Here is a 17945-nt window from a genome sequence, read left to right as displayed (position 1 = left end):
TCCCCTAAGACAGAACACAGCACAACTGACAGGTATTGTGATGCCAATCCTGCCAATCCTGCAGGTTATTTTGGATACGAAAATATATCCTTACATTTGAGCTTTGTAGATGAACTCAAAGCTTTATCCAGGTTTAAATAATTGAAAGCATGTTCGATATCACTCCACCATCTGACCTTAACACAGCAAAACGCATAATTTTCCATGTCACCAGAGGAATTCACGGTGCTCGTCACATGTGGTTCACTCTGTATTCATTTTAAATTCATGGCAGTTATTTATCCTCTGCTGTGTTGCACTGCCACACTTTAAATTGTATTCCCTGCTCCATAACTCTCCTCCCATGGAATAAGTCCAACCTTTTATTTGCTGGGATTAGAGAGAGACCCCTCACATTTTTGCTTCCTAGCAAAGCCTAGTAATTATCACACTCTAATAGCTTTTATCATATTGTCACTGCAGGGGAGGCCGATTATGAAGGACCCCAGCGCACTGGTTTCAAACCTTCAACAGTGCAAATAGAACCGAGCTGCAAAGCTCTTTGGTCCCTCAAAGAAGCTCAATGTTGCTTCTTACAGTGACTGAACCAAACAGGGTTTTTGTGAAAACAACAACAACAACAAAACGTGAACCTTGATATATTTATTAACTATTTTATGGGACATTACTGCTAAATGCTAACAGCATGCTCATTTGTACCCACTGCTCTGAAATGCTTTTAACCAAAGGGATGAAAGAGGCAAGGTCCAGCTTTGATGAGTTCAGCTCTCTGTGGACGGATAACTAACTGCCTTTTATTAGACATTCGGTATTTTAAACTTTTTGGTTTAAAAAGCTGTGTGGGAGGCCCTCATGAAATTGTAATGATTACTATTATTATTATTATTATTATTCAGGCAAATTACTTGGCTTTTTGAGGGCCTTAACATGCTCAAACTCTTACCAAAATATGCAGAAAGTTAGAAAGTGGTGAAAATGTACGATTTCTGGAGGAATTTTCAATGGGCGTCGCAAAATGTCTCAATGGTCCCCTCCGAGAACCCCCGGAACTAGTTCACATTGACCGATCTTCACAAAAACGATACACAGGTGTATCATGACCAGACAAACGAAAAAGTCCCTAGGTGCAATTGGAAAAACGCAACAGGAAGCCTGTTTTTTTGCATATTCTACATTTTTACTTTGATACTTTGATACTTGTATCAGGGCTTTCATCAGATCAACTTCAAATTGAGATCAGCGTCATCACAACAAGATGGATATAAAAAGTTATTAACAAATCAGGCAAAACGATGCAGCACTTCAAAATGCATGTGCTCGGGCCCGCTCAATGCTGCTTTGCAGTCCTAAAAATGTTAGAAATTGTTTTATTATTATTTATATTTATTTATAATTATTTATATTTATTATTGTGTTTTTTATTTCTATATTTTTTGTTTTAGTTGTTTGGCAAGATTTGAATCATATTTGCCAGACCTCAGATATTTCTGTCATGGTTGTTTAAAAAAAGAAAAAAAAGAAATGTAATTTACACACAGAATTTAAATAAAAAATTTAGAAAATCGCAAAAAATATAAGTTATAAATTGATTGGCATTTGATTGAGGGTAATAAGATAATATTTGATCCCCTACCAACCAGCAATAATTCTGGATTCCATAGACCAGTTATATTAGTCCTCTCACTATAAGAAAGGACTCAGAATTGCAATTCGTTATCTGTATAAAAGACACCTGTCCATAGAATCAAAAGACACCTGTCCACAGAATCAATCAGTCAGATACCAACCTCTCAACAATGGGCAAGACCAAGGAGCTGTCTTAGAACGTCAGGCACAAGATTTGAGACCTGCACAAGGCTGGAATGGGCTACAAGACCATCGGCAAGCAGCTTGGTGAGAAGTAGACACATGTTGGTGCGATTATTCGGAAATGGAGGAAACACAAAATTACCATCAATCGCCCTCGGTCTGGGGCTCCACGCAAGATCTCACCTCGTTGGGTATCGATGATCATGAGAAAGGTGAGGGATCAGCCCAGAACTACACGGGAGGAACTTGTTAATGATCTCAAGACAGCTGGGACCATAGTCACCAAGAAAACCAATGGTAACACACAGACATTATGGATTAAAATCCTGTAGCGCCCGCAAGATCCCCCTGCTCAAGAAGGCACACGTACAGGCCCGTCTGAAGGTTGCCAATGAACACCTGAATGATTCAGAGAAAGCTTGGGAGAAGGGGATGTGGTCAGATGAAACCAATATGTTTGGAGAAAGAGAAATGATGACTATAACCCCAAGAACACCATCCCTGAAGTCAAGCATGGAGGTGGAAACAATGGCTTTGGGGGTGTTTCTCTGCTATGGGGACCAGTTATATTAGTCCTCTCACTATAAGAAAGGACTCAGAATTGCAATTCGTTATCTGTATAAAAGACACCTGTCCATAGAATCAAAAGACACCTGTCCACAGAATCAATCAGTCAGATACCAACCTCTCAACAATGGGCAAGACCAAGGAGCTGTCTTAGAACGTCAGGCACAAGATTTGAGACCTGCACAAGGCTGGAATGGGCTACAAGACCATCGGCAAGCAGCTTGGTGAGAAGTAGACACATGTTGGTGTGATTATTCGGAAATGGAGGAAACACAAAATTACCATCAATCGCCCTCGGTCTGGGGCTCCACGCAAGATCTCACCTCGTTGGGTATCGATGATCATGAGAAAGGTGAGGGATCAGCCCAGAACTACACGGGAGGAACTTGTTAATGATCTCAAGACAGCTGGGACCATAGTCACCAAGAAAACCAATGGTAACACACAGACATTATGGATTAAAATCCTGTAGCGCCCGCAAGATCCCCCTGCTCAAGAAGGCACACGTACAGGCCCGTCTGAAGGTTGCCAATGAACACCTGAATGATTCAGAGAAAGCTTGGGAGAAGGGGATGTGGTCAGATGAAACCAATATGTTTGGAGAAAGAGAAATGATGACTATAACCCCAAGAACACCATCCCTGAAGTCAAGCATGGAGGTGGAAACAATGGCTTTGGGGGTGTTTCTCTGCTATGGGGACAGGATGACTTCACCGCATCGAGAGGAGGATCTACGGGGCCATGTACCAGGAAATCTTGGGTGACAACCTTTTTTCCTCAGCCAGGACATTGAAAATGGTCGTGGATGTGTCTTCCAGTACAACAATGACCCACAACCTATGGCCATGGGAACAAAGGAGTGGCTCAAGAAGAAGCACATTAAGGTCATGGAGTGGCCTAGCCATTCTCTGGACCTTAATCCCATAGAAAATCTTTGGAGGGAGCTGAAGCCTCAAAACCTTAAGGATTTGGAGAGGATCTTCAAAGAGGAGTGGACCAAAATCCCTCCTGAGATGAGCGCAAACCTGCTGAGCAACTACAAGAAACGTTTGACCTCTGTGCTCGCCAACAATGGTTTCTCCATCAAGTGCCTTTGCTAGGGGATCAAATACTTATTTCACACAATCAAATGCATATCAATTTATAACTTTTATATGATGTGATTTTCTGGATATTTTTTTTTGTATTCTGTCACTCACTATTACAATAAACCTACCATTACAATTATTGACTGTTCATTTCTTAGTTGGTGGGCAAACTTACAAAATCGGCCACCCTTCACTGTATCTACATACATATATACTCTGATAAATTCAATTCCAAGTGGCCTATTATGGGGGATGGTCAGATCCAGAGTCATAAGATAAACACGAGGGTCATGAAATTATCGTTGTGGCAGGAGTGAAGAAGAAAAAAACCTTTCGACCTCATCCATGTGGGAAATTACTCTGAGGTGGATCTGCTAAATCACATTTAAAATGAGACGCCTAAGCACTGTCTATAAGACTGTATCAATCATTAGCAATGCAGAGAACTTTTTAAGCTTATTTGGTTTACAGATACCCAAAAAAGTCATGGAAGGGATTCATAGAAATTAAAACAGAAATACAAGTACAAGTAGCCTACCTAAACAAATGTACTTTTCTAAGGAAAGTAACTTAGTCAACGTTCTTTCCACCATTCAAATAAACCACACTTTGCCTTTGACGAATAGAAGGAAAATCACATAGACAAGAGCAGAACATGCACAGCGCACACCGAAATAATGTATCCAGCTGGAAAGTACATTTAAATACATGTAGTTTTAAACTTTAATTGGAAAAAATCGTCTACAGAGAGAAAAAGAAAAAATCAATCTTTTATCTAGTGTCAAAAGTGTACACCCATTTGGATTGGGGGTCGCTGCTTCCACACGCAGCCACTTCCTCGAGACAATCGTGACAATCCCTCCACTCCCCGAGTCCCCTCTGTCACGTCCACGGGGGACTCGATTGCCTTTATTTTTTTCCACTTTCACTTCCTGATTTACGTTGCGAGCCAAAGTCAGACGTGGATGCTGTTCAATGTGCCGCAAGCATCCTTATAATTTCTCCCTCAGAAAGTGGAGCGCTCAGCAGAAACCCAGAGGAGACGCTCAAGCAGCCATCTATCCTCCAAGGAAACGCACACAGCCATTTGTGCAACTAGCTGTTACAACTTTTTTTCCAGTGGTGACGAATGACATCATATGTGAGAGCAGAGGAGCGATGTTACAGCTGCGATGAACACATCAGCAGAGGAAGCATAAACTCAGATGGTGACACTGCGCAGCAACCAGCTGGACTTTAACCCTTACCTTCATCACTTCCTTGCCATACCAGTTGCAAGGAACAGTAAGGTGTTGCTAATGGAAGTTATAACACCCATTTGCTTAATGTGTGGGCCAGCTTGTTGGGTGTCATATGGGAGATTTGTTGGCTGGCTGACATCAGTTTGCTTCAGACTCGTCTGATATTCCTGCAGTTCAACATCGCACAGGGCGAGGATATTATTAATAATGGGACTAGAAGGATCCTTGGGGAATATCCTATCCATGTCAAAGCAGTGTTTCCCATTAATTATCTAGACTTTGGTGGACTGCCATATATAATTTGCCCTGCCACTGTTTCATAATTTTTTTTACACTTCTTAAAACAACATAAGGATCCCTAACTTGTTGTATTGCTGCTGTAACATTTTGAGTCTCTGTACCTGTCACTCAGAATCTGTGGTGATAGAGAGTCACCTTTGTGTTTCTTCACCATGGCTATCGCCATAAAGTGAATTAACTCTGTGTGAAGCACTGCATAGAAAGGAAAGTAGAGTCCTGGATTCGCCAATGTATTCAGATCTGCACCTAAATGCACCTTAGTGGGTTCTTCCCTCAGCCATGTCCCATTTCCCCACAAAATGTCATACAAATTAATTCAGCAGTTTTTTCGTAATCCTGCAAATAAACAAACAAACAAATAACTTGTTGTGTCATGTAGCAGGCTTGCTAATGTACTAATTCAATACATTCAAAATTGTAGAGTGTGTAAGCTCTGCAGCTTCAATGGGAGGAAGATACTATCGTGGACCTACTGTTAAATATTTTTTTAATATAGTTTAATATGTATTTTACTGTTTTCTCTGCGATGTATTTAATGACTTTTTGCTTTCGTTGTTTTTATACGAAAGGCAAGGAGATATTTGTTATAAGGCCAACTTTGGTTAAATGTGCGATGCTTGATTTAAAAGGGTGAAAGTAATCAAAGAGCATCAAAATGAACATTTGTTTTCATGACACCCCTGAATCACAAACTGCAAGGCCAAAACCATCCAGCACGAGCCAGGGGTTTCAGGGCTATCATTTACTACAGCTGCCTGGTTAATGATCTTGCACAGACATTTGGAAGTTATTTAAAAGAGCGTTCTCTCTTATCTTTCCTCTTTCAGTGGAGCTGAAATTCAACTTGGACCAGTATGTGAACAAACGCTATCCGGGCCTGGTGAAGATTGTGAGGAACAGCAAGCGGGAGGGCCTAATCCGAGCCAGAATACACGGCTGGAACGCCGCCACGGCTCCTGTGGTCGGCTTCTTTGATGCCCATGTCGAGTTCAACACAGGCTGGTAAGAGAAGGTCATGTTTAACACGGGAAGGTCTCCGCTGTTTCCCTGTCCTCTCTTCCCTTTGCCTTTGTGCTTTGCTTTTTATGTTTTCGGTACAGAGGGATGTCATGTATTATTATTATCGTGGAGATATGAAGTGTAGTCTGCCCTGAGCATTTTTGATATACTGCCAGGCCAATTCTAACTACACAGCGCTTCTCAGCAATCTGACCCTCATTATAAGTCAGGCTTTGTCCTTAATAAGCTTTTTTTCCCCTCCTGCACTTAATTTTAAACAGTGAGTAATGAGCTTTGGTTCGAGCTGAAAAAAACAAAATTCCAATTTAAATGATACTACCAGCCCAACACACACACACACACACACACACATACACACACACACACACACACACACATACACACACACACACACTTATGACGAGAGAGAGAGGGAGAGAGAGCGCGAGAGAAAGAGAGAGAGACTGAAAAGCAGGAGTTTAATTAAAAAAGGAGATGCCATTTGGAGCATTTGAACATTATTTACTTCTGGGCTCAGGGCTTATTTAGCGATATGAAATTACTTGTGGGGGTCTCAGTCAAATGTCTGAACCTGAACCAGTAAACAAGTCATTCAAATTGATGTAATTGGCAACTAATTCAAGCCTTTTTCTTGCCGTCGGTGTTCTGCGGATGAAGTGTATCTTTTGTCTCCTGGGCGGCGACTGAGGAGACAGGAGGGGGAGCAGGGCAGGATGAAGGAAACAGAGGAGGGATGGAGAGAATCATTTTGGTTTCAGATTGCTTACAGCTTTCTGCATTTTTTGGGCCAACTACAGACTAAAGGGAATGCAAACAAAACTATTCTAATGATTTAGACCACATATTTTACTAAATATTACCACACTTCTTCTTATGGTCGGGGTGGATCCAGGGGCATGGGCCCCTGGATCCACCCCCCTTAATTAGCTAGTCACTTACTAACAAGAAATATGACAATTTGTCAATTTGAGTTTTTAAAGTACACAGTCTTCAAAATACACCCAGTGTGGCTTTGCTCTAAACTATAGAGCTAAAAGTAAACTTTACCTAAATGTGCACCCTTCTGAATCAGGAATGGTGCACATTTCAGAATCCAAATCAGAATCAGACCTAACATTTGAGTTGAGTTAAAGTTAAACCCCGCTGTTTAAATTGTAGCCCATTCGAAAATTAGAACAATCTTGAATCTCCCTCTATTATGGTCCTAACTCTGGCCAATGATGTATACTTGCCAGTCTCTGTGTGTGTGTCATCCTTCTTAGAGTGTAAAAATCATACACACACTCTCGTGGATGGTTCAGCGACCCCACACTGTGACTTTTGCAAAGAGCTCATTGCATGTACCTTGATTGTTGCATCCTGCCAGTGTAAACAGCAACTAGAGCCTCTCCTCATGTTTCACTGCATGCTGTAAAAATAGATGCACATTTCTAAGTCACACATCCACCTCTATGCTCTGGGTCAGTTCTTGTTTTAGCCCCTCACTCTTGCTCCTGCTGTACCAGTCGAGGCCTTGCTGACAAATTTCCTTTTCGTTAGTTCACCTTCTGCCATCGTGAAAATGTCACACTTCTTCCTCCACTGTTCCCTCCACCTACACATACCAACATAAACTCTCACCCACATCCCTGCTTCTATCTCCCGATGACCTGCTACCTTCGTAGATTTACTTTCACACACGCTTAATTTCCACGAGGCAAAGAGAAAAGAGAAGCAGTGTCCCTGGGATTCCTCTCCAAGTAGAAGATGGGGATGCAGCGATAGAGGAGATGACAGGCGCCTTCAAGATGCTTTGTTTGTCTTGCTTGGATTTCTTTGTGTGTGTGAAGCAGTGCATGGATTCATTATCTACTGTATGTGTGCAAACATTCTGAGCTGCACCTTTATTCAGATAGATTCACTTTTGGTATCTACAGTATATTCGTTAGAGTGGAAGCAGCTCCCTATCTATCATAATATGATTATGCAGCGTGCCACATACAGTGATAAGTGAGATGGATGCTTCCTGTAGATGTTGTGGTGAGTCTCCCTCACTGACCTTGTACACGCCGCCTGCCTGTGCATACTGAAGCAGAGACAATGCTGGCAGCACAGGGGCCCTGTGCATTTGCAGCTGAAATGTATTGCTGGTTCGCATCACCGTTAAAGCATAGATAATTGTATCGTACTGTACAGTGCACCTGACAGCTGTCCCCCCCCCCCCCCCCTTCACACCATGTTGGCTTACGAGGAGTTCAGAAGCGAGCGGGGTCCACCAGAGGAGTAGCAGAAACTGATTTTCACAGCTAAGCTTTCCTTGAATATGAGTATATGAAATTGTTGCCTATCATTAATGTGGTATTGCATCAGGCAAATGTGAGCGATCCATTCTCCCTCTATGGCTTTATATCCATCCATCCCTGAGACAGAGGATGTCCATTCAGCACGGACCCGTTTCCGTCTAAATGCTCTGTAAATAAACAGGATTAATGGCAGGAACTGGGAGCGTGTTGTAATTGGGACCCGCTCTACGCCTGGCTTCAGCCACGCGGCTGCAGAAGGGAGGCGCTGGGAAATTGATATTTATTTGGTTTTGAAGCCCCTACACAGTTGCAATCTCAGGTTCTAATAACGATTAATGATTAGCCGTGTAGCGGCCGCTCCTTGCTGAGTGTGTGCAGGAGATAAGATTGTCATTGCTGGGAGGCTGTAATGAAATGCATGCCTCCGAAAGCAGCACTCTGATAAATGTTGAACGCGATGTGACCTGGTGAGTTAATCTTTCCGTATAAGACAAACTGTGGAAATTATACAAGTCATAAACAGATAAAACCAACCTCCAACCCTATCATAATGAAATATGCAATATTTGTCACATTTATATTTGATATCAGTTCCTTTGTTAATATCCTGGAGTTCTCTCTGCTCGTTACGCCTTGCAGGTGCAGTGGTTCTATATTGCATTAGCTTTCAGCGTTATTGAAGCTGGAGGAGATATTTTCCTTCAACAAAAGTAAATGTTGTCTTGTAATGCTGCTCAGTGTGTCGGGCTGTGGTTTTGGCTGCAGCCACACTGACGGTTCCACAGTGCACAGTTCAGGCAGATCTCTGCAACCACAGAGAGAAGACAGAGATTAATGCAGCCTCGACATTTGCAGCACATCAACCTAGTCCTGAGCATTGCATGTAGAAATGCTGTTAGATCTATCATTTTCCAGTTCATGCCTCTGCATCACTTTCTACTTCAAAAAAAATCCTGACACCATAATTAATATTCAACATGAATATGTCCACACACACACACGCACGCACGCACACACACACACACACACACACACACACACACGCACGCACACACACACACACACACACACACACGCACACCCACCCACACACACACACATGTTGGAGCTGCTCTGCTGAACAGCCAGGCGGGAGGACTGTGGACGACCCCACAGTCAGAGATTTAATCTGCTTAATGGTTGGAGGCAGTGGCGGCTTAGATTCTGCTTCATGCACACAGAGCAAACACAAATTAACACTATCACAGTTATAGTAACACTTTGCTATGTAAATGGATTAAATCCCATAGTGTTATTTGAGCGCTTTTGGAATCATTGTTATTGAATTAACACATGAGGCTAAACTATTGACTTCTCTGTGTGGTAAAAGCTCAACACTCCTCAAAACTAACCAGTAAAAGCTTTTCTCACCACAAGAATGCATTGCTATAAGTTCCATTATTGTATCATCCCCACGGACACAAGTAAAGGGTCTCTTAAAAGGCACAATATGAATTCAGCTATCATTATTATTATTAATATTATATAATCACCTTAATAACTATTATCTATACATATGCAACACCCACATCAAGACTGAATACTGTCAATATGATCACTTACACATATCTAGAAAAAAATCACATCCAATACGACAATCTATACCTTTTGCTTTATAAGACATTTCATTTAAACATACAGCATTCATACATTATTTAACTTTAATATTTGATATCATGAGATTTCATATTTTAAACAGTATTACAATGTGTCGGTGTTTAATGCAGTAGAAAACAGCCACAGACAAAAATTATAATGAAACACGTAATCAAGATGTTTTCTCAGCCTTAAGTCCAACCTCTTGTTTCTACTGAAGTTCTGATGAAGCCTAAGAGAGTCCAGAGTGTTACGTGAGCCTTCCTATTTTATGGTAACTCATTCAAAAGATTCAAGGATGAACTTTTGCTGTCATGTTACAAAATGTAGAGTTAAAAAATATCCAGTTTCACAGAGCTAGAGGAAGAACTGTGTGAAAAGACAGCAGATACTAGCTTTAAATGGCTCCAAGCAAGATTTGCAATAATGGTTGAAAGAAAAATGAAACATAAAGACAGATTTTTTATCGTTAGTTAAACAATTAAAGAAGAAACCTCTTCACAGGCCTTGGGAGTGCTGCAAAATGTGTGCAAAGCCATTTAAGCTGCAAAATATTGTGTCAAGAGATGTCTCGAGTCAGCTTCTGTTGGGTCTGAAGACCGGGGATGTTGCATTAGATGGGAACTCTTCCGACCACTGTAGGCTGCCAGTCATTGCCGCTTGAGGCGAGGAGCTCAAGGATATATTCATAGCTTATATTCTAACACACCTAACTCTGGGGGCAACGCAGGCCCCATGTTTTTACGTGGAGGAAAAATAAAAGATGATATCTCCGATTCTGCTAATTTCCTTCTGCCAAAAACATGTTGCTCTACTCAATGTGCTTCTCTGTGCCTTTGTTTTTTCTCACATTCAACATGTTAATCACCAGCGAATGCTTCAGTACCAGATTTACATTTTGTCACCCACACGTTCTGCTGCTTTAAGTCTGATGGAGAATTAAAGCAGGTCTTATTTTTGGCACTGAGGGCCCTGGCGCCCTTGGGGCATATCTCTGAGTGCCATTAAATCCCATTATCTGATATTTCTCTGCTTCAGAATCATTCACAATTCTAGATCCATTAATCTGGGATTTTAAAATATAAAAAAAATAATCTCAAAGAAGAGAGCTGCAGGGTTTTATATCTATGTGTGAAACGTTGCTATGTTCTGAAGTTGATATAAACTGAGATAGTACAGTGATTCTTATCCTGGTTTGTGGTAGACCTTTCTTTTTATATAATTCTGTGAAATGTGCTCACAGGCTAATATGAAAGTAGACAAAGGTGCTTGATGTTATGAAAGACAGTGAATAAATCGGAAGAGCAACTGCTTCATTATGAGACACTACAAGAAATGAAGCAGTGAAGCCAACACCAATTGAGGTTGTCAACACATATTCACAATATTGGATGAGTCATCACTGGAAAGGGGGAAAATCCTATCATAGTATGGAGCCAGTATGATTCAGATTGATGCGGATGAATAGCCCTCTGAATGTTATGCAGATGAAATGGCAGGTATATGAAGAGGAATGACACAGAGAGACATTCGAGACCAGATGTGTCCTAATTTCCAGAGCGTCTCTGTCTTATCAGCCTCATGAATCCCGGCGGTGCGGGCGCTGCTGGCTGGCTCAGGGGTGTCAGTGGGATCCCAAGGGCGCAGGGAAATGGATGGAGGATGTGCAGGGGTGGAGGCAGAGAAAGCTTCTCAAGGTTAGCCATAGTGAGGAGGGAGATTCAGAGACAGCACAACCTCAGCTAACCACGTCCAACTAACCATGCTGGGTAACACTGCTACGATAACAACCATGTGGGAGGTTAAAGCAAAGTCTTTATTCCAGCACAGAGAGTATGAATGATTTGATTTTAACAGTCACACATCCCCACTCTAGACAGATGAAGGTACTCAGGGAATGTGGAAGTTATCAACACTCAAAACCCTAGTGTGGAATTTCTCACAGGCTATCGGTAAAGGTGGGATGTGAAAGAGCTGTGTAAACATAGAGGTATTAGCAGAGCTGCATAAAGCCCCAAGATTCGGGACTTATACTCTACTGGTCATGCATTGTACTGCAGCAACAAACAAAAAACCTGTGATCAGATAAACATAGAGTGTACGTAAAGAACGATGACTCATCTCCACTTCTCTGGTCCCAGGATATAAACGCTGCCATCTTTCGCATTTTTAGCCAGAGTTTGCACAGGAGCGCTCTGGAGATAAGACCCTGTCCATTAATGCACCCGGCCAATCATCGGTCTGTCTCAACTGTCAATCATGACGTTTAACCCTGTTATTCTGGAAAAAACATTCATTGTTATTTATTGTTCCTTCTCCCAACCGTTTTCAGTAGGTTTTTTCTATTCTATAGACAGCTACATGGGAGTGATCAAGACGCTTTAACTTCCCTTTTGGGGAGCTGTAAGGTTGTAAACAATAAGACGCAGTAGCCACACAGGTGCTAAGCTAACCAGGAAGTGGAAACACTTTTAGTCCTATGCACTCTGCGAAGCACTATTGATTGAAATGAATGTGTGTATATTTTTGATATATCAGATTCTTGGAATATTTTAGTTGGTGTCCAAGTCACTTTCAAGGCTCTTCACAGAATAAGGTTGAGACCTTAACATTATATGGAGAGCCCAACTTCGACAATGAGCAAACACTTAACCACAGCAGAAGGAAAAAATCTTTTGTCTCACAGCGTGAAACCTCCGACAGAATTGGAGTCAGGTTGGGCGGGCGTCTGTTGTTACAGGCTGGTTTTAATTAAAGAAGAATAAAAGAGGAGAGAGGAGAGACACTGCTGTAACTGTTGTGGTCGAGCACAGTTTTAATGACAGACCCAAAGGTGTAATAACAGCAGCATGAAAACAGCACCAATTATTTATACTTTATACTAATCCTACTCGTAAAAATAACAATAATAATAATAATAACTGAGCAGTGGTGTTAGATCTGGATCGTGCAGCTCAGAATTCTGCAGAATGAGGACAGACAGGAACAGTAGAGGAGAGAGAGGACACAAAGTTTGATAGAGGACCTGTCGTGTGATATAAATACACAGAGAACTAGAGAGAGAGAGCAGAGCATCATCACTAGGAAGCCTGCATTCTGAGAGTGAACCCATGTTTACAGGGGAGACCTATATGTTACCATGAATCTCTGTCTTCAAGAGCTTTATACATAAGGAGCGGGATTTTGCAGGATCACATCGGTGCAGAAGAGTTAATGTGGTAGAAATATAAACTCTTTTTATATACGCTATAGTATTTGGGGTATTTGGGACATACTGACAATAAAGAATTACAGTAGTCCAGACTGGAGGTAACAAATGCATGGACTAGATTGCTAGCTTCCCTTTGAGATAGGATGTTTCTAATTCTTATAGTCTTGCACAGGTGGCCTGGTCTGAAAACGTTGTTTTGGTGGCTGCTTTCAACATGAATATGAATGTTCACCAACTGTAAAGACTTTTCCCTTGTGACCCTATAGGCATCATTACTCACCAGCTTATGATTATAAACTGCCACGCTTGCTTTTCACGTTTTTTCACTCCAGTGCAAATAAGTAATTTAATTAAAATCTTAAACACATAATTAATTCAGGAACATGCAGTGGGAACCAAACACAGCCAGCATGAGACCAGCTGCACACTTCAAGCTGCTTTTTCATCTGGAGTGATCCCTGGTTGTTTCAATTTTGCAGGTGAAGACATTTAGCCAATACCCATGGAGATTTGATTATTAAACACTCAGTGGTGACTTTATTAGGTACAGCTCTACACTCTAAGGCAATTCAATATATATGCTCTAGTCTAGTTTGATGACATTTGCAATAGGTTTTTCAAGGTTAACACAGTTACAGACAGTATTTCAAACATATTTTGCTTGATGTAGTTTCAGACATATATTTCATCATCAGATGTTGTAGTTATCAATCAATCGATCAATCAATTCAGCTTTATTTACATATCAGCTTTCAAACAAATCAATTGAAGGTACTTCACAGGTGATAGGCAACTAATAGGAAAATTAATTGTATAAAAAATTGAAATAAAAGACAACAATGAAAGAAAGTAAAGATAATAAAATATGTGGTAGTAATAAGATGAATAATAATGACACAATGACTAAGTTGCACTGGACTGTATGATATTCAAAAGCCTTTCTAATATTTTTCAATCATGTATGTAGATAGGAAACATGATACATAAACATTCTTATTATACTATAGTCCAACGTTAACCTCAACAATTTACAAAACCTATATATATAGAGAGAGAGACAGAGAGTGAGAGAGAGAAAGAGGGTACAATGTATCGCAGATCAACTCTATTTAATCGCATTAAAATATACAGGTCTACTTAACAGACATCTAACTGTATTTTTGAGTATCATTTTTACTTTGGTATAGATTCAACATCATACTTGTTAACAAAAGAGGGTCAAAGTAAATAAATATACAATAAATATAAAGCTGAAACAAGACAACATCTTTGTTCAAGTGCTCCTATTTTCAGTAAGTTTGGTTTTAATTGGTTATTTGATTCTAAAATCAAGTAAAACGTTATGATTGACAGCTGAGACTGACTGAGAATTACTCGAGGATGTGTATGGGTGGGACCTCACTGCTGTGGCTCCACCCCCTGAGACTCTGGTTCCAAATTTGCAAGATGGCACGGCTTGTATCCGGAAAATTTTGGCTTATTAATTTCTGGACAGTGAGAGAAGTGGAAACATGTTGTCAATCTTTATTTATATGATATGAGGTGTTTGCATGCTTTTAACTGGAAGTCATATTTACCCACTGTTTTCATCCACAGCTTCCATCAACAATGTCACAAATCAAAGAAGAAAACGCTCAAAACTGTTTCTTCAACAGTAATAATGGCTTTGGAGTAAAGAGGGAAAGCACTCATTCCCTGCGTCTCAGAATTGCAGCTTTAGTTCTTTATAGAATTTTAACCAGCCATTGTTATGTTATAAATTATGCCTTTCTTTAGATACTACCTCATATTTTAGTGACATCATCCCATATAGATCAAATGTTATCAGTTTCCTCTGTACTCTCTGCTCCCCACCTTCATGTGATAAGTAGTAATTTTGCTTTTGGAAGATAAATGGGTTTCACTTCATCAAGAGAAGTAGAAGGAAGAAATCAGGGGTGAGCGAGAGAGTCAGTGGGTCGGGCGATAGAGAGAAAGTTAAGAGAGTGTGGGAGTATTCTGCAGAGAAACATTTATCATTTTATAATTGCAGCCTCCTTTTTAAATTTAGAAGTATATCACCTCAAGAAATGAACATGTTGAGGTTCGCTTTGATGATGTGTTGGAGATCATCTCTCAGCATGATGAAGATTATACAAATGTAGCCAGAGCCTGCAGTGCTTCAGCTCTGTGCTCTACCATATGGACCGTAGCACTATGTCTCCAAGGCTTCAAATAGCAGAGGTAGCTCCCAGTATGTGGCATTGCCAGGGAACCATTCCAGTGACATAAAGACACTAGAACCAAAAACCTGGAGTGTTTTGACTTATCTGTAATAAGATGCTGCTTGGCGCTGTAGCATGTGCCTCTTCAGACATAGTAAGGAAACTGGTGAGAGCAGCTGATACTGTCAGAAATGAGAGATAGGGCTGGTGGATAGTTCACATTATGATTGGTGTTGGGGTTTGGCATTGGTTGTGGAAAATGTAGTTCCCACAAGGTGCACGGTGGAAAACATTTATCGACCTTGCATGTTTGATGAAAAGGGGAAATTCAGTTTGTTATAGTTGTGTCGATTTAAGGTCAGAGGACAGAAAAAAGCTAGGCTGGAACACAAAATGTTTCACACTGCTCCTACTGTGCTGATGATCCCATTGGCAATATAGAGACACACACAGCAGGCATTTTTTTTTTCTCCATTTAGTGCATCGTTTCCGTTGCTTGGTTACAGAATTAGCATGATGCTCCAAATGTTTGTAATCTCAACAAACCTCATAAAAAGGTCTCTCTGTAATTTGCAACTTAACTCAACTTAAATCCTTAAAAAACGAGTCACACATTCTTCATACAATTAAATTTTTTAATAGTTTTCCAAAGCAAGCGTAAGAGCTGCCTTTGTCGTTGGTCTACTTTCACCATCTAATGCTGTGTTTACAGTATCACAGTGCAGTCACTCCCATGTTCATTGTTACAAAGTGACAGGTCGATGTTGCATTAATTTAGCTCACTGATGTGTTTTTTAATATTTGTGGCACAGATAAATAAGATATCAGGTTTTAGCTGCCTTTGCTGAAGTTTATATATCTGAAGTCATGTTCATTGTTTGCTGTAGGGAATTGTTTAAACATATTACATATTATTTACAGCTTAAAGTTGAACTTTGGATAAGGAATTTGTTTTTTTCTGCTTTATGTACATTTTAAACTCAGTAAGGTTTAGCATCATTTAACTGTGCAACACACATTTTCTATCGATGCAATTCAATGTCTTGCACTCCTGTTACATTATATTCTAATTTAAATGTACATGTAATTGTTTTTATCTTATTTTCATTTTTTCCTATAATTTGCGTTTATATTGTATATTTATCTATTAATTAGTTTTACTGATTTCATTTTGTACAATCCCCTGTCCTACTCTAACTCAGCCAATAAGCCTGTAGTGCACTGATAAAGGATTATCGTATTGTGTCGTATCTTCTTCAGAAAATGATTGACCCACTTAATTCATGTCTTTAGGTTTGAAGCCAGACACAGTGACTGAGACTCTGTGGCAGGAAGTAACTCCCTATAAAACCACATTGTTTTCCTTTTAAATTTCTGTGTGTGTATGGTTTAAATCCACAAGATGCAATAAGCACACATCCCAAAATGTTGCACTATTTGTTTGAAGTAAATCAGTGTTGACTGTTGAAAGGAGACTGGAAATCAACTGCATCCACTGCTGTCAACATATTTATCATCATCCACAATGCTACCTTATTTATAGCTGGAGTAAATCTATAGGAAATGAACTGCTGGGCTGTGAAGTAAACGTGCTGTCTGAAGTAAAGTCAAATTCTCTGTAACAGCCAGAACACCGCACACTCATCAACATGCTCAAACGGGTTTTAGACATTTATTTTAAAAGGTTAACGTCTTTTAATCCTTTGACACCACTGACCTGGTTAATAGATTGACTGCTCTCAGTAATTAGCGATGATCCTTCTCAACTACCCCCAGAGCTCGTGCTAAATGATTATTGTACTAAAGCTAAGAAACAAGTTCCATTCGAATATAACTGTTTTACTAATTCTGTTCCTCGCCACGCTCTGCCCCAGGGTGTTTTGTGAATATGGCCCCTGCTCTCGATTTGATGCGCTCTAATAGAATATGTGCTGGCCAAGCAGCCCCTGAGCAAAAGCCAGGAGATAAAGTCTGTGCAGGGGAAGGCTGTTTCAAAAACTAACATGCCACCTTTCACACAGAGGATGGAAAGAAGAGAGAGAACGAGGATAAAGAAAGCTTCTCCCTGCACCTGATGTGTTTCGCTTTATCAGGTTCTACCTGTTATCGCGTCTCTCGGCTGGAAAAGTGTCACATTTTGACATTTCGTTTTCATGAATAGGAGAGATAAAATATGATATGATGTAATTTGTTGTTGTAGGAAAAATTCATTTTCGCAAAAAGGGATCGGATCCTGCCGGCAATCGTTTTCAGGGTTGAATAAATGCTGATTTGACAGACTGCATCATAGCGGCAAAACCTGTGTAAATGTTGCAGCAGAGTAAAACTCGAGAAATGTTATGCATGTCATCCAGAGCTGCTCTTGACATCGTGGAACTGGATCAACAGTGAATACTTTTCTTTTTAGTGTCTTTTATTTTATTTTTTCCTAGGTGGATTTCCTGCACCATACTTTTTGTGAAAGCACTTTCACAGCTTTATTTGATTTTACATTTATATTCAGTTTCAATACCTCTTGAGTCACTCATAACCAATTGTTCTTGTTGTAATATAAGTATTTCAAACCTCAGAGTCAAAGTATTGGCAGC

The 17945-nt window shown here is 40.3% G+C and overlaps 1 protein-coding gene across 1 annotated transcript in view; it reads left to right on the top strand.

Annotated features, from left to right (window-relative positions):
* Nucleotides 1–17945, top strand: part of galnt9 (polypeptide N-acetylgalactosaminyltransferase 9) — a 91553-nt gene that overhangs the window by 31978 nt on the left and 41630 nt on the right. Inside the window, exon 4 of the mRNA XM_062380115.1 lies at nucleotides 5833–6007. Coding sequence (XP_062236099.1) covers nucleotides 5833–6007 — 175 coding nt within the window. The remainder of the gene's footprint in view (nucleotides 1–5832; nucleotides 6008–17945) is intronic.

Source organism: Platichthys flesus, chromosome 3, assembly GCF_949316205.1.
Source record: "Platichthys flesus chromosome 3, fPlaFle2.1, whole genome shotgun sequence".
In the NCBI taxonomy this organism is placed as follows: Eukaryota; Metazoa; Chordata; class Actinopteri; order Pleuronectiformes; family Pleuronectidae; genus Platichthys; species Platichthys flesus.
The sequence above is the reverse complement of the archived record's forward strand: the minus strand, read 5'-3'. Positions and strand labels throughout refer to the sequence as shown.